Here is a 24,408-nt window from a genome sequence, read left to right as displayed (position 1 = left end):
CCACCTGGTTACGTCCTCGTAAAAGGCTATCAAGTTGGTTAAGCATGACTTTCCCTTGGTGAAGCCATGCTGAGTGCCCCTAATGATCCCCCTATCCTTGATGTGCCTGGAGACAGCACCAAGGACAAGTTGTTCCAGTAAGTCATGTCACATCTGTCAGCCCTTGCAGTCACCTTGGATACCCTACTGTGTCTAAAATGTCCATATATGTCTCTTCAGTCAGCTGAATCTCTTCCCTTCTTTTCACAGAATCTGCTTCTAAGCACCCTGTGTGTGACGTTACTTTTTACAGTAGAAAGAAAGCATCTTTTAGAGATTGCCAGTCTGCCTAGAAAATTGATATTCTTAGCTAAATTCTTTTGCACATAATAATTTAGATTTTTTTTTAAAGATCATTTATGTTTTGTAAATGCTTCTCAAAGGAATTTATATGTTTATCCTTTCACATTTGCAACACCCAGATAAATCATTAGGAGAAAATGAATATAAGGAATCTATTTTTTATTCCTTCACTTTCTCCACCCAGTATTTATAACAAAAAAAAAAAAAAGGTGTAGTGAGTTGCAAGCTTGCTAAAAGACCAAGTTTTTTAGTGATTAGTTTCAAAACAGTTACATGTAAGTAATTATATAAAATTTCAGTAAATGTTCCGCATAGAGTTGAAAAACTTTACAGGTCTGGATGTAATTTTCCATGACTGCATGTATCTACATCTAGAACTGGACTGTAATTTTACAGCCAGAGGTATTTTCTAGAAATTTTAATATTTATACGTTTTCTGTCCTTACAGCTTTGTTTCTACTACCTAACAGGAAATTTTGCAAAACGTAAATGAGGCCATTTGGGGTGAGGAGGTCTTTATTTTTACATTATTTCCTATGAAAGTACCGATTCCATTCTTGCTGGCTTTTAAACATAATTATAAGATGAAATAGAACATAGGTGAGCTTGTATGTGGAATGAGGAGAGGAGAGGCAAACTACTTTGTATCACATCTTAAGTATCTTAAAAATACTGCTCAGATCAGAAATATATTCTTTATCAAGGTTAGGAAAGATGGAATTGTATGATCAGTGCAAATGCCAGAACACACATTTTGTATTCGCTTTTGTCTCATTCTTGGGGAAACTGTATTGTTACTTAGGCAAATCCTTCCTTCCAAATACAAGTGTTGAAACTGTTGAGCAACATCTCCTTTTAGAAACACCATTCTAAAAATCATCCATTGTTTTTCCAGTCTCTTTTGCATTGACAATTAGTTAAGTTTTGTTCCCAGTTGGTGGAGGACTTTGTCATTCCTTTTTTTGCATTTGATGTGTGAAATATCAGGAGTGGAACAATTAATGAGTTTTCATTAGAGTCTTCAAAAAAAAGGATATGGTTTCAGGAGCTCGTCTGTCACATTCATATTGCTTTGCGCTGATTTTGGTTATTAAGTGTCACCAAATTTTCCTCTTCTATGACTCCTTCCTGCTGTACTACATTGTCAAATTAACATGTACTTTTTGAGCACAGCCACAGCTCACTCAACTGCTAGCTTTTTCCTGCAAGAAGAGATTACCACAGAATTTCTCAATGCAATTATATGTGATCTTTCTGCAAAATTACATTTTGCATCAATTTCCTTTCATTTCTCAGAATTTCTTATGAAAGATTGCCTGAGTGTTACAAATAAATGCTGGGTTTTTTTTCTTTTTGTTGCATGGTAGAGTTGAAATATTCTAGTAAAATTTTAGTTTGAACACGTGTGTTGAATTAGTCCGGTGTTTCACCTGGGGGACGTTGAACATTATTTTATCTGCCTGAAATTTTTAGTACATAAACATGTTAACATGTTAGTTTTCTGAAAGATTCTTATTTTGATGAGCAGGTATAAGGCAGATTCTTGTGCTGAAAATGTGGTGGTTCATGAGCAGCTGTCTGTCATTAAGACATTTAGGAACCATGCCTTATATAGTCACATAGAAAGAAATTCTCATGGAAACGGCATTATGGAGGTGGCACCTGCAGCTCTATGTTTTTGTCTAGGTTGAATTTTTCAGTTAAAGATTAACCCTTTATGTGATGTCTGTAAAAATTACCTTTATGTCCCCCTCAAATACAAATATACTTTACAAGAATCAAAAATTCCTGAAAATGTACAGGAGAGTCAATACATTTCTATAGGAGTTAAAATTAACTATTTGCACCAGATTACACTCCTATTGCTGAAATTTTGGGCAAGAACTATGTTTGGATATTATAATGTGCTTAGAATTAGCAGTAATTACCAACTAATATCCTTCCTCACCGAAAGCTTTTTTCTTCATTAGAGGCTGGCAAGCAATGTTCGGATAACTCCATAGGGAGCTATCTTTCCCCCAAGATCTTTCTCATCTTTTGCAGTTCCTAACGGGTCATTGTGAAACAGATGAGTAAAATGTGCACAGTGAAACTGCCAAAAAGGTAGCGATAGTGAGGCAGTAAAATCCCTCAGTACACTGTCAAGTGCAGGCTGCAATGTTAAGGGACTGAATTGGCAGTTATGAAGCTAGTAAGAGCAAACACGTAGTCCACAGAGACTTTTGCTGTGATTTCTAAGGGACTGTACAGCTTTGAGAAGCTGTTAATGTTGGAACCTGGGCACAGAGCCTGGAGACCGCCAACACCAACCTGGCAAACCACCTTCTGGTGGTTTCTTTAGATTTAGGAGGAAGCAGAATGAGAAACAGCAATCTGGCTGGACACTTTTGCTCCTTTTCTGTGTTGTTGCTGGTGACAGCAGAAGCCCATGTTCTCCATTAGTTGCTTAGTAATGATGTTGTTATATCTCCCACACAGGTCCATGGTACCTTGCTATAACATTTACTAGAGTGAGAAAACATTGCACTGCCTCATCAAAGATATCTGCAGCCAACATACCTCCATCAAAGAGCTGGAGCTTGGTCAGAGCACCATGTTGTTTGCTGTGTGAAATAGTGCCTTCCAGAATATTGCTACTTCAGCTTTTAAATACTTTGAATTTTCTGTCTTACACCTTTTACTGCTGATCATCCCATTTTATGATATCACTTTGGCAATACAACCAATATCATCATCACTGAAGGTATTCTCGTGTGTCCAAAGCAATCTTTGCCATGCAAATAAGAATACTTCTTTGCTTATCACCCTTCTGTGAGAGGATACTCTCCAAATATTACTCAGCTGTGACTGTTGGTTTTATCAATCAACTGAGCGTGTGGAAAAGGAGGTTGAAAATATATTTTTGGGCAGATAGTACACATGTGCAGAGTGTGCTGCTAAAAACATCTTTCTGGATCAAATGAAAACAGAACTTGAACAGATTAATAGTGCAGGTGTCGCAATACAGTTGTTACCATAACTATAGGACAAATTTCTAGTGGATTTTTATTTTACATTAGAAACTTGTGCCACGGCAACAGCAATGCCTGTTAAAGATGTAACTCTGTTGTTATGATTTATCTATTACAGCTCTTTTCATTACTATTATTAACAACTGTCATTCTCCTGAATATATTTTAGTTTTGAACATGGAATCTCTTGAGATACAAATATGAATAAGCTGATGTCCAACTTTACATGAATGCAAAATTCACAGTATTTAATATTTTCCTGATTTTCTTAATGTGCTCTGTAGTCTTGGAGTCAGATTCAGAAAATAGATATGTGAGTTTGATAAAGCATCTGTAAATTATAACTCTCAAATACTGAAACTGAGAAATGGTATTCCACAGAGTTCTATATATGTATCACAAACAACTGTGCTGGGGTGCACCAGTGTGTAAATAAATAGCTGATTGAATTGCAGTCTGCTGCCTAAATACCAGTTTGGTTGTATATAAACTGGTGATAATAGCAATATGTATCTGTGGCTTTGAGATTACGGCAGAACTGAATTTATTTGTAGCTCCAAATGTAAATGTTTTCCATGCAACACAGATATGGCAGTATCACAGTGATTTTCAGAAGTAATCTGCTCAGCTGTATATGCACTCATAATAACACTAAAGATCAGTAAAAATGACATCTGTTTATGTTTTGGTATTTAGGGTACTATTTACAAGTAAAAAGATAAGGTGGTAAGAAAAGCAGTATCTGGCAAGGAAGGAAGATGTCTTTCTGTTGGCTTTTTTTTAAGATTATAAAAATGTTCTTGCAAAAAAGAAAAAAAAATAATTTATCATAAGCAGAAAACTTCTCTCCATTGGGATTCAATCCAAGAGCATGAACTTCTTCACCTACTTTCTCTCCCTGGTATCTCCACACTCTCTCTTAAAGTCCATTCTCGGAAAACTTATTCAAAAACCCATGAGAAAGCAAAACTGGTATCATTAACTTACTGTTCACTGAGTACAGACCTATGCAATATAATTGCATAACATATCGGTTCTTAGTGCCAGTTAAGTTGGTTGAAACAAGTGAAAATAAAGCATGTAATGAAAAGGTTCAAAAATCATATGATAAAGTTAGGGGATAGAACACAATATGAATGGAGAGTCTGAATTTCTCAGATATATCAGTAGTTTTAAGATTAATTCTTACCACACAGGACATGGATCATCAGTATAGACAACTTAATGAAAGGATTTTTTTCAATGCACAGCAGTATTCAAAAGAACAAGAATAATTTTGATATGTTTAAAAACAGACAGAAAATAATACATGAAATATCATACTTTGTGGATCACTACTAAGCCTCAGAAGAAATATCGATTTCAGTATCATTTGTCTTAAAATTTATGGCAGAAGTATGCAACAATAAAAAGACACCAATCTCAGATAAGGGTAATTACTAAAAGCTAAGGAAGGTGGTTTTTTTTTTCTTTAAGTAAAGTTGGCTATTTTAGCAAGGATACAGAAGTAGTATTATGTTATCCTGCTTAGAGTTTTTCATACTTTAAATTCTTGAGACTGAGATCTTGGACATGCACATGAGCAATGAAGACATGTAGTTGCAGTTTTAAATATGGTGCAGTTTGAAGAGTTTATTTAATAACTCATGTTTCAGGTCTTAGGTCAACAAATATTGAGAGCCTGTTCTAGGGATGCAGTGCAGCATGCAATGCTGCTTGCTGCTTAACCTTTATCATGACCACATACTGTTTTTTCACGATAACCCCAGTCTTTTTCATGGCCCAATATAGATGTGGTTTGCATTGCTCAAAATCATGGGATGAAGAAGTCATAGCTATGAGATCTTTGCTTCCTTTGTCATATAATTAACAAAGCTCTTAGTTAAAGTAGAAGGTATCAAAGAAAAGAACTGACAGCTGAGGCAACTGAACACCGCACAGAGTACACTCTATCTCTACCAGAGCTTTTGTTATGCTGATCAAGACAGACCAAACTTTATCCAAGTAGTCATTAACAGCATTCCTTGTTTTTTGAATGCTGAATTTGAGATATTAGGGGTCTGACTTACACAACTACTGAAATTAGTAGCAACTGTGCTTTGAAAATATTCTGTGTTATACAATGTTAAGGACTCTGAACAAAGCAAATCTAAAAGAATTTCAAATTAGATGCCCAAAATTTGTGGAGATTTTCAGCATTATCTCCTTGTGCCTTATCTCCCATTTATCAAATCAGGATGTTATCACATTACAGCCTCACCTTGTAAAGATACATGAGTTTGTATTTGTGAACCCCTTAGATAATGGGCATCATATAAAATCTGAGGAGGTGCTGAATAACTTGATGTTCAAAGAAGAATTTGAATGCTGTACAGTAAATAGGTGATAGGATCACTCTTTTTGAACAAGGAGAATATAAAATGTTGAAGAGCTTCTCCTTCACTGAGCAAACTTCATTCTGAACACTAAATGAAACAGGCAGGGTTTTTTTGAAAAATAGTAGGTGATCATATAGAAAGTGAAATACAGTGCTGCTAACCCGTAAGAAGACTAAATGTTGCACAGGCAACCTTTGTTTTCATCTTTCTTGGCTTCCTTAAAGTGTTTGTGTGGGTATTTTAAAATTTAAGTTATATCTACAGTAGAATATATATACTTATATACACACAATACAATAACTGTGCTGAAGATCAAGCTGAGAAAGTTAACACAATATACTCAGAGTCTGAATACATTGCAAACTGCTGCCACTTCAACTAACAAAATAACCAAAAGTAATGTTTTGATATGCTGTCACTGCTAGAAAGTGAGACTCCCACACACACTTTCTAGTGGTCACTACTTATATTTACTGACCACAGAGGAATGGGAATTCTCAGAAACAATATCTTTTGTTTGCAGTAGTAAACTGAATAAAATGAGGCCATGAGATGACATTGGTGCTTGGCAGTCTGTACTGTTAAACTGTTGTGTTGGTTTTGGCAAGGTTTGGCCAATACTGAATAGTACCCACCCAGAGAGTACGCAGAGAGCACCAGTTTTAGCTGAAGCCAGAGACCATTCCCAGTAATTGTTTGGATGGGCCAGCTCTATCTTGAGAAGGAGGAAAGTTTAGCTTAAAGGACATGAGCCTAGTAATTCCTTTAGATCCTAACAGTTGTTGGCTAGTTTTATTTAGTAGTATAGATGTAGCAAAGATATTAGCGAAGATAATGTAGATATTAGTGAAATCCTTGCAATCCAGGTGTCTGTAAGCTTTTCTTTTTCCTGATTTATTGTTCTTTCTTACTTTGTCCTGGCAAAAACATTTCTCTCTTAAATGAGTTCAATAGACAGCTGTAAGATACATTTCTGGAATAGCAGAATAGGATTCAGTTCATGATTAAGACATCTAAATGTAGGTACCTGAATGCAAACTGGATGCCATCTCTCATTATAGTCATTGGCAGTCTAGTCAGTACAGTTAAGAGGGTACAGGGAGTGATTCAGCTGACCACCGCAACATGCAGTGAGTGGCATCACTCCTTAGGATCCACTGATTTTATCAATCTGATCTCTGACTGTCGTGGGAGCTTACATACTTCTTACCCATGTAGATATGTTAAAAGGAGATGTCTTAATCTGGAGTGGAATCCCAGCTACTGAGTTTTTCATGTAAGGGAAAAACACCAAAGTCAATCATTATTTGCATCATTTATTTTTCATTTTAAGTTCACCTTTAAAATTGCATACATACAAGTAATTCAGCAACTTTCAGAAATCAAAGAAAGTGAGAATGTCCTAGGTCCTCCTTTTCCCCTGCTTTTTTCCCCCAAACCAACTTTTCTGGCATTATTGATTCCTTAAGCTCTCTCACGTCCCACATTCAACCTTTCGCCTTAACACCCCACATCTTTTTAGCTGCAAAGTGTCTTAAGTGTATATTCTAGTCAGTTGTTTCCCAAAGAAGAAAATGTAGATTTTCTTAGGTTGCGCTCCTAATCTTGATTAGAATTTTATCATGATATTTTAACAGATAAGAAAAACATGTAATTTTACATTTTTTAAGCTGCTGACTAGTAAAAGAGCTGATGTTGTTTTGAAGTACACACCAAAATCTTTCTTCTATCATTCATATAATCAAATACTGCCTCCTTTTAGAAGTGGTATTTTGAGATTTCTGGGGGTTTTTTACAAGCAGATATTTTAGCAAATAGGAGGAAACTGCTCGATTTCTTTGCAAATTATGACATGATGTTATGTTTGATTCCTTCTGGTAGCTAGTGCTGTGCATACAGTCCTACAGTTAGAGTCTACATATGAACACACAACTTCTAGCAGGAATGAGATGAATGTACTTAATGAAGTAGTTATAGAGGTGCAACTGTTAGTGGGGACACAGTTGTTCTGAGTAGAATATGCTAACTTAATGCCATGTGAATAGAGTGATGTTGTCCACACCAAAACTTTAAATGAGGCAGCACAGGTAGAACAAGGGCTCTTTTTTTTTTTTTTTTCCTCCTAGTCCTTACAGCAACAGGCATAAAAAGAGCCATAAATTTTTAATAATCCACACTGAACTGTACCAAAAAATGCATTTTTCTGTAGTTTATGTGTGTGTGTGTGCTAAATTGCATATAAAACTTGTTTCAAAAAGACTTGATTTCCTATTCTTCAGTGGTTACTATTACTCTGAATCTATTCTCAAAAGTTCCCAGAAATAAAAACAACACTCAGATCTGTCCTTTAGAGACTGTCAGTAAAAAGGCATCATAGTGTAAATTCACTATTATAATAATGGCTATAAAAAGAAAAATTACTAACAATACTCCTGACAATACTGGTTCTTCATGTGTTTTACTACCTACAAACTAGCTAATTCATCATACTAAACTGTATAATTTGTACACATTTCAACTCAATAACAAATTGAAAGAGACAACACCAAGTTGATGGAAGAGCAATGATGTATTTTATTTTTTAAATTTGGGTTTTCCTGGAATTTATGTGTAGCACTGAGTGATTTTGGCTGTTTTTCAACCAGTCGGAATAAAATAGTCAAGTTTAAGGAGAGAATTGTTTTTTAAGAGACAAATAAATCAATTCATGGCATAAGTAGCTTTTGTTTCTGTACATAAGAAAGAATCAAGCAGCATACAAAAGTCATTTTGTGGAGAGTAAGGGTTTTGTTGTTTGCAGTATTTTATCACCCTGTATTTTTACAAGGTACTCTCTCATTTCAGAGCGTCTTTGCCAGGGAGAAACATTCACTGAAAGTGAGCTTTCTGAGGGACACCCCGCTGAACAGTTTGCAGGCTTACTTCATGGATCTTCACCTGCCTGTGACCCACCTGATAATCCACTCCAGCTGTACAGCAAAGCAAACCAGTGTAGTGGTCCACTAGAGAAAAGCATTTTGAGCAAGAGCACAGTGCAGCAGATACAGCTACGGAAAGAAAGCAACACTGATCCTCCTGTTAAGAAAAAAAAGCCACCAGTTGTAATCAGAACCATATTTCATACTAAAACTAAACCAGTAGAAAATCATACATTAGTTGGCACATCAATAAGAAGAAGTGAACAATGGGTTATTACCACTGGCGGATTTGTGGAGCGAGCATGCACACTTGGGAGAATACGATCTTTACCAAAGACTTTGCTTGAAATGCATTTGTGCAAAAATGTTTCGAAATCTGATTCTAATCTTATCACCCATCCACCAAATGACAATAAAGCAAGAAGCAACTGGAGTGAACCCACACCAAACCAACCGTGCTCCAAAGGGAATTCGGAGAGAACACCTTCCTTCACGTCAGAGTGGGAAGAAGTAAGTTTTGTTCATTTTTAAGTACCAGCAAATATATGGTATTGTGAAAATGCTGTTATTGTTTTCAGTTTCAGAGATGAACTAAAAAGTGAATCTTCCACACTGCAAATCCTCAGAGAGTATGTCATAGTGTAATGCATGGTAGTTTGACAGCTGGCACAAAATGCAATGAATTTCTGTTCAAAATGCTGCACAGTTAATTAAGTCTATTTTTCCATAGTGAATGAAGTTAACCAGAAGTAATTCTACAATTTGTTGTGATATTGAAATTATTTTCTACTAAAGCCCTCAGCACTGACACTAATAAAATTGATAAAATTCTTTGTAGCTATGCCCATTATTTACATATTTGCTAATTATTTCCCACCATGGCAATGCCCGCCAGCAAGAGACAAGAGAAAATGGCAGGAATGGAGACTCTTAGATTTTTACGTTTATTATGCATTCTACAAACCCTCCCTATATAGCATATCCTCTAACTGGTAGGTAGCCTGTGTACAGAATGCTTGGCATATACCTGACTCTTGTGTGAAGTGGGAATACACTTATAGCTACAATGAATTCGGGACTATTAAAAGAAATGTCCACACTGACTTTGTAGTGCACATGCTTGCTCATACAAAGGACTTTATTTGAGTTTTAGAACTAGATTTAAAATAATTTTAGACACCTTGTTTTTAATTTTTTTTCTCCTGTGCTATATTTCAAGAATGTAAATGATTCTTCATAGACACAAAAGTTCCCATGTTACTGAGGTAAATTAAGAGTGGGAAGTGTTTAGATCTTCACTGCTATTACAGAGAAGCAAGAATTTCTCTTTAAAATGACTGCTTTGGGGAAATGTATCTATCTCCAGAGTGCTAGTTTATCTCAGAAAGAACCCAGAGCTTGTTTGTGTGATTGGTGATTTTTCTAGAAAAGGGTTTCCAGCTCATCTAAATGTATGATTTGATAGGGCAGCTGAAGGTAGGTTTTGTTGTAAAGGAGACAGATACTTGTTCAGTGAAAAGGTACTTAGGATCAGGTTTTGATCTTAATAACTTGGATACATTGTTCTTAAATCCTGATATGAGTCAGGTCCAAGTTTGCCTTCTTAGGGGCACATCAAGTTTTGATTGTTCTTAAGAGTAAGGAAAATGTAGTTTATAAAAAAAAAGCTACAAATTCTAAATCTGCAGATTCTGACATAATTCCTAAGATTTTCTTCTGTCACCAGTGACTAATATATAGTTTTTAAAAAGGAGACAGTTTTCCTAATAGTCCTAATATTAATCTCAGTAGAACCTGGTTCTCTATGTCTACCTTCTTAGACAACACCAGCCTTTTGATTCATTTTTTGTTTTGTCCTGTTCTTATGGAAAATAAAATAGGTATAATAGTTTTCACATAGTAAGTTCAATGTAATTTAGAAATGTGCAAACGAGTTTTGGAATCAATGCAGTGCTGTTTCACAAACAATATCATTCTGCGGTATGTGGGGACACAGTTACATTTCATGCCTATTCAGTGGCCTTGAGGCAGATGGAAAAAAGGAAGCTAGGAAATTCTCTGGAAATCTTAATTGAACAATTGCTTTAGTACTTTCTAACACAAAAAACAATATACTTATGCTTTAATATTACTGCTTAAGTAGACCTCTAGTGGTTATACCTAGCTGACCAGAGTTGTCAGTATGAAGGGAACTGTACTGTAGCAAACGAAATATTGGACTCAAGCTTTAGCTTTTGCTAGCATACAAATGTTGCAAAATAAAAATCAAAGAAGAGAAATTAATTGTCTACCTTTGATTTTTGCATTTTGCATTCTTTATTGTTGTTTTCCTAATAAGAGTAATAATACCATAAATTTTTGCATGAAAAACTAAAATAAAATAACAAAGTTGGGGGCCATCACTTGTTTTCACTGTTCTCTCTTTTGTAGATTGATAAAATCATGAGTTCTATAGATGCTGGAATTAATACTGGACTGGGAGAGATGAATGATCACACTACAAGTAAGGAAAAACAACTATTGTTTAATTTTGACTTAACTGTCTATAGTGAAACTGTGGATAAGATATTGCTAAGTAACCCACTGTGTTGAAATCACTTGTAGGCATTTGAATAACCATGAACAGAATCGATGTTGTTTACTGTTAGGGATGCATTAGGCCCAGTATCCTGGAGCTGTTACTTTAAATAGCATATTGGAGTCATTAATGTTGTTTTGAAATTTTACCAGAAAAAATATTCCATTAATGTCTTCATACTGAAGCCTTTCTACTAGGGGGATATTTTCCAATCTTTTTCACCTGAGTTTTTGTTTGGAATGATAGGACTCTGAGTATATATAATCCAATAGGTACTGACATTTTTTAAAGCATTATATTATCTAATGCTGCTCCGAGCAAATATTTGGCACAGGGCTGAAAATGTGGCTGACAGCCAGTGACTGGTGTTAGCAATGATGGGAAAATTTGAAAACCTTCCTTACCATGGTGAATTCTAACAACTCAGTCATGCCTAGCCTGTTGGTGTGTCAGCATAAACCTGTGCGACTGTGCTGATAGGAATTTTGAAAGTATTTTACTATGTCTTCCTCCTAACTCATGGAAAGAAAACTGACTTGCATGTCTGATTAATTTGGTCTTGAGGCAAAGCTATGTTAACTCACTTGTACTGGTACCTCCCTGCTAGCAACTGCATGCAATTACTTGTGTTTATGTATTGGGCAGGAGACTATGTACTTATTGCTTAAATTTTTTTTTTAAAAAAGAGTATTTTAACAACTGTCCATTTCACGGAGCATTACATCTGTACAGGGTGAAACTGTGTCTTATCAACTGAATAGAGCTGACACAGCTATTTTAACAGTAGCTGGACAGTGAGAAAGGAATCTAGGAAAAGAGAAAATAACTGATTTGAATACAAATATAATTGCAGATAAAACAAGCAAATTCAGATTTTTTTTTTCTGAAAGAGTAAGGGGCAGCATCATGAAAAATGCTAGGCATGTTGTCCTGGCAGGCTATTTTTTCTTTCTTAAACTTGTAGTGTTTGTAGGGAGAATTATTCATAGAGCAGCTCTAGATTAGGAGACAGTTAATAATTTCTGAAGATATTGTAAATAATTCAGGATTTGCTGCTTATTATTTTTTTATCATGGTAGTACACAGGCATCAAATGCAAAATTATGTGTCCATTAAGAAGTTGTACAGCAAGTAAGAGCTATGAAAAGGAGACAAAAGCAACATTATGCGTGTGCAAATTTTCATAACTTAGTGATGTGTAAGTGCTACTCTGTCCCTTCCAATGACTGACCACTGCTTTTTTTTTCTACTTTTTTCTTTTAAGATAAGAAAATATGTCACAACTCTTGTCATCAGCCGTTTTGTGGCTTCTACTGCATGCATTATTTTTCTTGGCATTCAAATATGGCATTTGGTTCTTCAGCTCTTTCAGTTGGCAGGAGATCTACTCTTTCCTCCTCTTCTTCTCCCAGAGGGCACTCTGAGTCCCAACCTTTTCTCTGTTTGGTGTGCAACTTTCTGCAAACCAATATTTTTTCTTTTCTGTCAACTCCTTAATGGTCTTTAGCTAGTTTAGAACGATAATCTTATTTTGCTCTTACTGAAGAAATCAAGCTATGTACTATTAACCTGTCCTGGTTTGGCCCAAACCAGGCCAATTAGTCTTAGAGAAACCAAGGTCACTGCTAAATTCCTCACTGCTTATGAGTGAAGAGCCGAAGGGGGCTCGCACCTGCAGGGAGGAGCAGACAGGGCAGGTGACCCAAGATTGACCAACGAGGTATTCCATCCCATACATGTCATTCTCACTTTCCTATTTATCACTAACCCACTGCCTCCTGGAGGTGGGGCCCAGGAGGGAGGGGCCCTCCTGTCTCCCACTGATTGGTACCAGCTTTGCCAGTTTCCAGTTAAAAGCCTGCAGGTGTGATGGCAGGGAGCTACTGCCTTTTCCCCTCTGCCTGTGCTGGGGGAAGCTACTGCCTTTTCCCCTCTGCCTGTGCTGGGGGGAGCAACTCTGCCTGAGGAGGATTTCCAAGCTCTTGATCTTGTTTTTGTACATATTTGTATATATTTGGTTATTTCTATCATTATTGTTATTATATTCTTTTTCATTATTATAGTTTATTAAAACTGTTTTAACTTTCCAACCCATAAGTCTCTCTCCCTTTTCCCTTTCCCTTGGAGGGGGGGGAGAGGGTTAACAGAGAGCATCTGCCACCTGGTTAATAGCTGGCCCAGCTTTAAACCGTGACATAACCAAAATACAACTACTTTCCTTTAAATTTAATCAGTTTTGCTGTACATGCAGACTGCAATAAAGACATGTCTTTCTGATACAGAGCTGGCTATATGCAGCTTCACATGTATGTTTTCCACCTTTCGTTCCTTTATGCCTTTTCCAGGTTCAGTCAAACACAGTTTAGGCAGAAAAGCAAAGGGAACTATAATATTAAATGCATTATATCAAACATGTTATACTTCAAGTATATTCTTATTTTTTTTATTAACAAAGTAATAGTGTTATCTAGCAGAAAATAAGGAGTCTTTATTTCTCACCATTAGCAGACTGGAGCAATCAATCAAGTGGAGCCTTGTTACAGTGATATTTATATATTTAGCAAGAGATTTTACTTGACTTAAGATTTTAGCTTGTGTTAATTACCACTTATTAACTATCACAAGGCAATATACAGGTTTTTCTCACTGATGATGCAACCTAAGAGATTTTTTGATAGGTCTTTGGCCCCAGTGAAGGGGTTGCTTTGAAGTTTTCTGCAGCAAATGAGCTTTTTGTGCGTGTGATTCTTCTATTTAAGCTCCTATAGTTTATTGACAAGAAGCATCTCGGGTGCCTCAGTGTTCCTCAGAGGTGCCTCATATAGCCCCTGTCTAATTATTTACAGATGCTAGCATTGTCTGGATCCCTATGTGTTTTATTTAGGTTTTTATCTGCCCAAGTGTTGTAGAACTGAGGACCTAAATTCCATCTCAGAACTTATTGTTCACCTTCTCTCTTCTTCCTGGCTCTGTGCTAAGCATAACACAGCCAAATGTAAAGATCTGGCTTATGCTTAGGAATAAAAATTAAGAGGTATGGTATCAGGTAATATAATTTTGAAATAGTTCATCCATTTATATATAATATATGAGTTTTGTTAGTTTTACTTGAATATATGTGTAAAAAGATTATCTAGTAGAGATTAAAAATAATGTATTTAATGTTCAGAGTGTACAAGTCAAAGAGATTTCTCTTAGTGTTGAACTGAAAGTGTTTAGATTATTGAGCACTATATTCAGGAAACTTCACTTTTCTTGTTAATAACTTTTTAGCAAACTTAAACTTCTGATAATACTGAAGCACAAATGTAGCTTGATATGGAATCCTTCATTTTAGTGTTTAGTTAGTACTGTACTGTATTCAATGTTTTTATGAACTGTTAGTAAAAACAAAAATATATTAAATTCAAGCACAAATATTCTTAATCTACCAGGCATTAAGAGCTTTTTATACTACCTAGTATCTCATTCTCAGTGAAAAATATTTGAGAGGAAATATGTTATACACTGATAATTCAATAGCTATATTTTAAATTAGACAATGACATCTTCTGATGAAATCCTTGAATGGTTTATAGGAACTTTGGTCTATATTTTCCTACTGGTGAAACCTGGAAAGACTTCTTTTAGATCACCAGAGGAATCTCTTAAGCAACTAGAGTAGCAGTGAAAGGAGAGAATCCAAAGTGGCTGAGTATGGTCGCAACGACTTCATCCACAGCATGCATTCGGAAACAAAAAAGTTAAAGCAGAGCTTTCAGTTTGCCAAATTTGCCAAGTTGCAAAGGATTCTACCGATCACTAGTATATGAAAAAGAATACTAATGATACTGCCAAGAATGATCCTAAGCAAATCAAAAGTGCTTATAAGGCTCTGTGGCAATTGATAAAGAGGTTGAAGATTCAAGAGATATTATTGTCTCTCCTCTCACGCCCAAGTCAAGCATCAGTCAGATACACCCTAAATATAACTACATGGCTTCTATTCTGAGAGAAGAGAACTTTAAATTAAGAACCATGTGGCAAGGACAAAAGTCTTCATCTCAAATAATGCAAATTGGACATCGGCCTAACCTCTGAGAAAGACAGGATTATTAAAAACAGGATTAAAGAAGTGACTAGACAAAGAGTCATGGGTCAGTTTGCCAGGTATCTTAGCTGTTTCTATGCTAATGGTAGAAGAAAGAGGAACAGAGAAGAATTAACAGAAGAATTAATGAGGAATAGAGAATAATTAATTGAAGATTATGGCAAAATTGGCATTGTAGAGAATTTATCATATATATTACACTAGTAGTCCAGTCATGTAGAGGATATAACGTCTTCAATGAGAAGGGAAGAAGACAGGAAATGTTGGCTTGTATTTCAAAAATATAATGGTTGCTTTGACATCTCAAAAATAGGATTAGTTAGAGCTATTAAATATCTGTTGGTATCCAGGAAAGCAGAAAAGAACATGGTTGTTCTTGATACGTATCCAAAGACATTGGACTTGATAGTAATGGGAGATTTTAGTCACCACAGCACTTGTTGGGAAAGAAATTACATTGACAGGCTGCCCAGGAAAAAAAGTGTCAAGAAGGTAGATATCAATAAATACAGAGAATTTATTTTTAAAAAATCTCTAGGCTGCAAGTTGAAGAGAAATCTGTGGGTTCTTCAACAGAACACTTCTACTACTAAAGACCGTAGTACAAGCTTCACCAATGTGAGGAAAGAAAGTGTAAAAGACCAACTTCTTTTCTTACACCTTAGGCATAACGAGGAAAATTTCTCTATTTACTAAGCATGGTAGAATAACACACACATGTAGAGACAAGTCAGGAGTGCCAAAGCTCTCAGTGAGATGCAACTAGCAAGAGAAATGAAGATTTAATATAACATAATTATATTAGTACATTAATAGGAAGAAGAACAATGAAATCTTTGACACCTTAAGAGAGATATTGCAGGAAAGGAAAAGCTGCTCATAGTAGGTGCAGAGAAGGCAAAAATGTACAATGACTTTTTATGACACATGTTTACTGAAAAGGTCATCGGTGAGCATATGACATGCGCAGCTAATCCTAGGGCTCAGACCTCGATTGTAGATGAGCAAATAACAGGTTATACAGGTTAGGTATCTTAAAATTGATTTAATGAACTTGATTTTGTCTTACATAACTGTCTGAAAAACTTCAGTTTCTGTGAGAATTCTTAGAAGATGGATGAGGTACCAACAGACTAAAAGAGAATGATGTTGAACTTACCTTTAAAGGGGAAAGGAAGGAGAATGTGGGGAATTATTTTCAATTCATAGAAAAGTCACTGAACAGATAAACTACTTAAAGTAGCTAGAAAACAGCAAAGAAATAAGTAAGCAACAACATGAATTTGCCAAGAGCAAACCTATTAAAGCAATCTAATACCCTGCTAGGAGCCGATATCAGATTTTGTAGGTAAGGAAAGAGCAGCAGATGCCCAGTATTTGGACTTCAGTTTAGGTTTTGACATTGTCTCATGTATTTTTCTTGTAAGCAAATTAGGAAACATGGGCTTGATGAAAATAATGGTAGGTCAGACAAATGAATCTTATTCTTAATGTCTAAATTCAGCCTTCTGCAGTGTAGACTGCATTGAGTATGTCTAACTCAGCCACTAATACTGAATTAGATAGGCAGGCACTTCTTGGGTATTGTTCATCATATCTAAATGTCTGAAGTATGGCAAGTGGCACTAGAAGTATCTATATAGAGAGCCTAGAGGATCTCCTCAGATGTAGCTGTCTAAAACTAGCTGAAATTAATCTCCCCCTCTTCTCCCCAGGACAAAACTGTAAAGGCAACACAGTGAAGCATCCAACTAGATTATTAGTGAGATTATAAACCTCTGTTACATTCATCAGCATCTTAAAGACTTCTGGATATTTGCCAGAATTAAAAAAAAAATAATGGTTGGGGTATAACTGACCTTGGCTTGAGTCAGTTGAATGGATTAGGTCACTGTTTTAAGTCACTTTAAGTCTATTTTGTAATGATTCTGTGACTACTGTGATAACATGATTTAAATGGAACCTGTCTACAAGGTAGAGTTTAATAAATGGAACAGCTGTCTTTTTTTTGGCATACTAGATACTTACACTGATTAGTAACATACATTTCGCAAAGATTTGGAAAAGCTAATATGTTTAAATATCAGCCATCTGCATTTCTCTGGTAAAAAGAAGAAACACTTCAACTTCATATTTTCTTTGCCTAATTATAAACAATTTTTTCTACAATAAAAAAGTCTTTCAAGGCACACATAGCAGTATTTATATGCTAGTTGGAGCCCAGTAGCTGTTCAGAAGTGTGTGTGATTCAGAGTTTACTTACATTTGCAAGTCACTTGAAAGGGAATAATCAAGAAATAATCTACTTTGGAGAAATTTTTTTTTAACATGGGTAATGCATATCGTATCATCATCATGATTAAAGCAAGAATTATTTCAAGTCAGAGCAATTAAACTAATGACAAGGAAAATAATTGTTGAAGGTCATTCCATATCAAAATAATATACAGTCAGTAGGGCTGTGCTGGGCTTTTGAGAGAACCACTTCTGTCAGATATGTTCTGGCACATGGAGGGTGATTTACAATTTTATAATTCTACTAATCATGAATCCTTTTTTGGATTGTATCCATAAATGCACTGTCCAGTTGCTGTGTGCATACAAGTGCACCGTAGTTGGGATTTCTTTGGTCAGCTGAGCATGTACCTATCCTTGAATGCCCTCATTGTTCCACCTAGAGGCATATAGGGTACAGTTTACTGAGTTATCTTCAGTTTCTTGATCTACAGCTTTGGCTTGGAACATAATATACTGGCAAGCCTTTTTCTTACAGCTGAAATAAGCAAATTTCTTGTTACATTTAGCAAGTTTGGATTTTACGAAGTTTATTTGTTGCCCTTTTGTAAGAACAGTGCCTATCCCTATGCTTGGAGAAAATCCTAGCATCACATTCAGTATCTATGTCTAAATATCAATGTCAAGGCTCCAAACTTTGCTCACTGAGGCTACCTGAGTGAGTGCCTTTCAAAAATTAATGCTGCTTGTTACTGGAAGAGGTGTATGCAACAGAATTATACCATATAAAAAAAGTCACTTTCAAGGAAGCTAGTAAATCTTCTGAAATATTTACTTTATGTACTATCCTGTCTACAACTTCAGAGACACCCATGAGTTAGCTCTTCTAGAGCTACTTTGAAACCAAAAGGACTCTGTAACACTGACAGCTGTGTCCGAGTTGACTCCACACAAGCCATATCTCATTTGAAAGTAGCAGAACTGCAGTGGATTGTGCTGTATTCAGAATAAACCCGACAACTCCACTTTATGTCAAGTTTTTCCACAAACAAGACTTTATTGCTTCTGGATGCGCCCACTACATATGCATGTTTCTATGTCATGTAGTACATGTTTAATACCAGGGATTGACAGTAGGTCATGGAGCACTGTAGCAGAATACATTTTGTAGTGAACTTTTTCTGATCTTTCATATCGGGATGAAAGTCGTAGGCAGTTGTCATACAAAAGTCATTTTCTTTGTTTATTTTACCTACTCTACTGATATGACCAAGGCTATTGTTATGATTTCTCCTTCGCAGTGTGGGGAAAATTGCAAGAAATTTTACTCCTCAGATTTGTGAGGGAAATGAGTTTGAGCATAAAGGTTGGGAAAGTAAAGTCGACATGACTTCAGCAGACTAGGAAAAGATGGAATGAGGTGGGGACACAGCCAGAAAAGCTGAACAAGAGGAGTAAGAATTCACGTTGTGCTCTGTACAACTGTAACATGTAATTGAAATTGTGCAGACTTTTGACTGCCAGAAGCTACATGCTCAGTTTCCTCTCTTTCTTCCATCTGTTCCACTGCCAATCCTCAGACATGAAGCCTTTATCTTCCCTAGTATGGTTCTGCCTATAAAAGCTAAAATTTCTCTCAGAAGAAGTCAAACTTTATTTTAACAAATGAAGCCTTGTTAGGCTGGCCCTTTTCTGTTTGCTGCCATATGGTTGCAGTTTTGGCCAAGTGGTCTTCCTCCAAAGCTGTTAATATCCTCCCTCCTCCAAGGGCAGAAAACAGATAAAATATAAGTGCTTAAGACAGAATTTTAATTAGATATGTGTAGGCATGTTGGCATAAGGCAGTTTTCACAGTGGTAAATTATATACTTGAAAGTATATACTTTAATTGTAATTTAGTGTCTGTTTTGCAGCAGTTACGTCCCCTTTTTAAATCTCCATGTGTTAAACTAAGCACTTTGATAAAGTAGATTTAATTCATAGATTTTAATAAAACGAGCCATGCACCCTCTCACAAAGTGGGACACCCTTTAAGCTTACAGTTCTGAATGCACACTCTAATTTTGCAATAGCCAACCACAACAACCAGACTGCAAAATAAGGATAACATCACTTCCCTCCTATCTCTCGCCTTCCCATTGAAGCTGATACGCTGTGCAAAAAGACCAAAGTATCTGTAGCATCATAAAGAGGGAAAAAAAGCAAAAGGCAGAGGGAACCTGCTTCTGTAGATGATAGAAGAGAGACCTGATGAGAGGAGACAGCTCCAGCAGCTGGTCTCTGCTCCCAGTGCTGTTTGATGCCTCCTCAATAGGAAATGCATGTGCAGTTTGAAATTTTTAACCTGCAAGTCTATGAACTCTTTACCATCAATTATAGGACTGCACTGTGGGGAAGAGTCATACATTTGGGTTTGATTCTGTACTTCCTTGTATCTTATTAACAACTGCAAACTGAACATGGAATTTTAAGTTGCAATGGCAGAACTGATGGGGAGGAATTAGCATGACTAAAGTCAATATGAGATGTTATGGAAGGCGAAAGTGATTCTTGTTTCAGGCAAAATTGTTTTCAGCCACTCACGTTCTCTAATAAATGTTACTCGCTCTCACACTCAATATCCAAAAGTACCAAGGTGTGCATGCATGTGTGGGCAAGTTGCCTGTCCATAGTCACTTGTGTGTGACATGGAAGGCTGACTATTGCATGCTCATTGCATCTGTTGGGTTCCTTTTGATTAACAATAGCAAACTAGTTTTTGATAGATCTTTAGGAGTCAACAGTTGCTATGGTATGGTCCTTTTGATTCAAAATTTTGTTTACTTCAGTGGTGCTCATTGTTTTTGCTTCCTTATCTCAGATATTTTAGGGCTAGGGTCTGTCTTCCCTTTGGAATAACAGGAAGAAGAATATCACATGCAATGTACAATAATGTTGTTGCTGTCCTTCTGTGTAGTGTGATAAATCATCTGTGCTGCTGTTTTATCAGAGCACACTCCTTGTCTTGACAGAAATACATTCCTTAGTGTTTTACCACTGTCAGCTGTGTCCTTGGTTATCAATACAGACCATAGCTTTAACTCTTCATAGAACTGTTTCTTCTGGAGCTTTCACACATGCATTTCTATCCATGCATTATTCAAACCAATCTTCATATTTCTTTTACAAATCGCTGCATTTCTAATTATTTGAATGGTAATTTAAGTGGCTGTAATGGCCTAGATTATAAAACAGTGGAGAACAGAAGCCTTATAGCTGCAAAATAGGTAGAAATATTTTGGTCATTTATTTACTGAGAACATGATAGTCATAATGCATTGCATGCCACTGAACTTACTGAAATGTCATATAAATCACAAATAATTGGATTAATGTTTTGTTGACTTCTACATTGTAAAAGCCTGAACAACAGATAAAGATGCATCTGTTTTAATGATCCATTGAATCCCAAAACAAACCTTACAGAGACTGGGCAAACTGCAGGATAATTGTAGAGGTTTTAGCTATGTTTTATAATAAACACAATGGGAGTTGGATGCGAAAAACTGCAAGCATTTCTTTTTTTTTTTTTCTGTTATTCATGTATTCCTATTATATTGGCAATTTTACCCTGTGGTGTCGTAAATGTAATATTCAGCTACATGCTCTTCATACACCAACTAATCAGAGCTGTGTTTGAAACAGCCTATTACAAATGAAGACAGACTAAACTGGAAACACAGTAAAAATGTAAGTCATAAGACCATATTTACCCATGTAGTCTCTAACTCTGATGCATTTTCTTTTTACATTTCCACTCTCTCTATAAGTGCCTGTCAACATATACTTCTTATCTCTGTCCATTCTTTTCCTGTTCGATTTTAGGCTTCTTTTTCCAAAACTGTTTACAAAGCAATTCAGTCATTATAGTCACAGACTTGAATAAATGATTTTTGGCATATGTCTTCTAGGAGGAATAGAGAAGATTGACAGCAAACAGATAAACTTAAGAAAATGGAGCTATAATATCATAAATATTGACATTCATCAGTGAGTAAACATATAGCCTAATTCTTGTCCATTTTGCTTGTAGTCTACTTGTGACCATCAGATCTTGTCATGCTAAATATAGATACTCTGCAATAGGACTGCTTGAGCAAAGGAATCTTCTACAAACTCTCTTTTAATTGGAAGATTAATATGTAATTTTGACTGACTTAATATACTGAGACTTTTCAGAGATATTTCTGCGCCTCAGATGTAATGTTTTAGTGAAATAGTACAGGAGATTCAGACTCGATTCTGGTACTGATATTTTCTCCTTTGGAAGAAGTTTAAACCTGGGCAGTCTGGTCAGTTGTACTGTTATTTCTAAGTAACCAAACTATATCTTTTTCTCACAGAATTAATACAAAGGATGTGTTCTTCCTTGGAGAGCATATAGTAAAATATTTGTCAGAACTAAAGAGACTTTTTTTTTTATTTTGTAGAAAGACTTAATCTCAGAAAGGAGAGTAATGCATACCAAATCCCTACCATCTCTTCTTTCATTTTGTTATTAACCTAATATCTGATCCTTACATTCTACTGTTAAATATGGTTAGAACAGAAGTCTGTATGACCACAGACATGAACAATTTATGTGCAGTTTTAATATACTACTCAAAACTATGAAAATTCAAATAGCGTACTTACCACAGTTCTTAGAACCCTTTTTCAGTATTTTTAAAATATTCTCACATCAAATAATTTCCCTTTAGAAGGAGTGAGAGATATTGAGTTATAAAGAAGAGATGCATGTTAATAAATAAATATGGCATAAGGTAGACCTATACCATATTCATACAGACCCATAATATTTGTTTTGAGAGAGAGTGCAGAATGGTATGAATACACAGAATGCAAAACTCAGAAATTCAGATTTTCATTGACTTCTAAGGCCATGAAGCTCAGAAATTTTGACAACTAATAGTAAAATGGAGAGTGAAGTAGTATGATGTTTAAGCATGTTTGGGGACAATGCTAAGAACAACTGTATACATTACTGTACAGAAGATCAAATTAAGTGAATAGAAGTTATTCTCACTTTAAAAGTGTGGATACACCTGCCTATGGCCTAGCCTTACAAAATTGCCCTGATACAAACAAAACCAGTCAGAACTCAAATAAATTGGTTGTGAAAGTTGCTTAAAAATATTATTACACATATTACCTCCTGGACTCTATTGGTAGTAAATGGGTCCCTAACTCTTAAGTGGATTTGAAAACAGTTCTGAGGATGATAATGTTAATGCTGCAATCTACTTTTCCGGGTCAATTCTCTCTTCTGTCAGACCTATCCCTGAAATCACTGAGCTGTACATACTATATCTTTTTGCACCACGGGGTTGAATATTGCTGAGTTATGCCCATCTAGGTAGGAGATAAAAGGATCAACAAAGGTAGATTGCAGATTTCAGAACTTGAAAAAAATGGATTAAAACATTTTTCAAAGTTATTTCCTGTAGGACTGAGGTCTTGCCTGTTTCTGCACTGAACCGCAACAGTCCAGGGAGAGTACTAATAATCTAGGTCATCTCCGCAAGGACAGTTTGGCTGTATTTCACAAAGTTAATGCCAGAATGTTTGTTGGTGTGCCTAAAAAGTTACAAGCTAATGGTGCCCTCATTCTATAATACTCTTATAATCATCCTACTGTAATTCCAGAGGTTAAGAGATATTTTTTTCAAGCCACGATAAATGACATGAAAAGAATGATCAGATTACTTGAGAGGTTTAGAATTCACTTGCTTGGGTTCAGCTTTTTTCTTGCAGTTTAATCTGAACCTTGCAACTATGTAATCATTTACACCCATAGATATTAATATTTAATTCAATTGATGTCACTAAATTGAACAGCATTTATTCGTTAAAGCAGAATCAAGTTCAATATCAGGTTAAAAATGTATGCAGAATAGAAATTAGCATCTCAGTGGATTTAAAAGTGTCTGATGAAAAATGAGGCTTTCACAATCTGTGGCCAGGAAATACTTTAAAAGAGAACAGAATATTCCTAACTTCTAAAATAGAGCGTATGAAAACCATAAAGTGATTAGTAAGGGCAAATCTCTAAACCTTTGTTCAATATCTTTGATAGTTTTACGTATGAGATGATATGGGTATTACTCTTACAAAACTGTTAGGGTTAGAGATGTTGTGGCAAGAGAGACTATGATGAAGTTTATCTTTCAAAAATTATATAGAGATATAAGTCTACTAAAACTGAATTAATAACGTTTTCTTGAAAGTTCAGTTGATTCACTCATGTTTCCTTCTTAATCTAGTATTTTTTAGATTTAAATAGATATGAATCCTTGGAAGCTCACATTTCTAGTAATCATCACAAGAACATCACATGCTAGTTAAAAATCTTTGGCTTATTATAGAATTTACAGCATAGAATCATAGAATGCACACAGAATTATTTCTAGTTTTAGTTCCACCTACAGGAAATGAAGTAATTTAGAATATTGAACTAACTAAAGTGTATTCATTTGCTTTCTAACCTAGACTCTTAACCTGAGTTCATGATTGTAACACTAGAATTGGTATTTTCTTGTTTCACTACCCTACATTCAGGAAGATATTGTATTTCAATGCCTTCAAATCCTTCAAAAATTATTTGCTATTTACTACATACCACCCCTACTTCATAACCCATGATACCAGCAACTGCCCAAAACTGTTTTTCTACTTTTATCCACTGCTGCCTTTAGCTCTTTATTTTAGGTTATTGTGTTATTACAAAACTGAGATGGCTGAAGTTATATTATTGATTGCTAATATGAATTTGCCTTAAATGCTAATAATAGCATTTAGTGTAAAGCTGTGAATTTTT

The 24,408-nt window shown here is 35.6% G+C and overlaps 1 protein-coding gene across 3 annotated transcripts in view; it reads left to right on the top strand.

Annotated features, from left to right (window-relative positions):
* Window positions 1-24,408, top strand: part of ANKS1B (ankyrin repeat and sterile alpha motif domain containing 1B) — a 465,181-nt gene that overhangs the window by 216,028 nt on the left and 224,745 nt on the right. For 2 of the 3 annotated variants that reach the window (XM_068400457.1, XM_068400456.1), the window contains exons 13-14: window positions 8,576-9,159; window positions 11,080-11,152. In XM_068400457.1, coding sequence (XP_068256558.1) covers window positions 8,576-9,159; window positions 11,080-11,152 — 657 coding nt within the window. The remainder of the gene's footprint in view (window positions 1-8,575; window positions 9,160-11,079; window positions 11,153-24,408) is intronic. The other variant, XM_068400458.1, reaches the window with a different exon arrangement.

This window comes from Nyctibius grandis, chromosome 5 (assembly GCF_013368605.1).
Source record: "Nyctibius grandis isolate bNycGra1 chromosome 5, bNycGra1.pri, whole genome shotgun sequence".
In the NCBI taxonomy this organism is placed as follows: Eukaryota; Metazoa; Chordata; class Aves; order Nyctibiiformes; family Nyctibiidae; genus Nyctibius; species Nyctibius grandis.
Note: the sequence above shows the minus strand (reverse complement) of the source record. Positions and strands in the feature narration are given on the sequence as shown.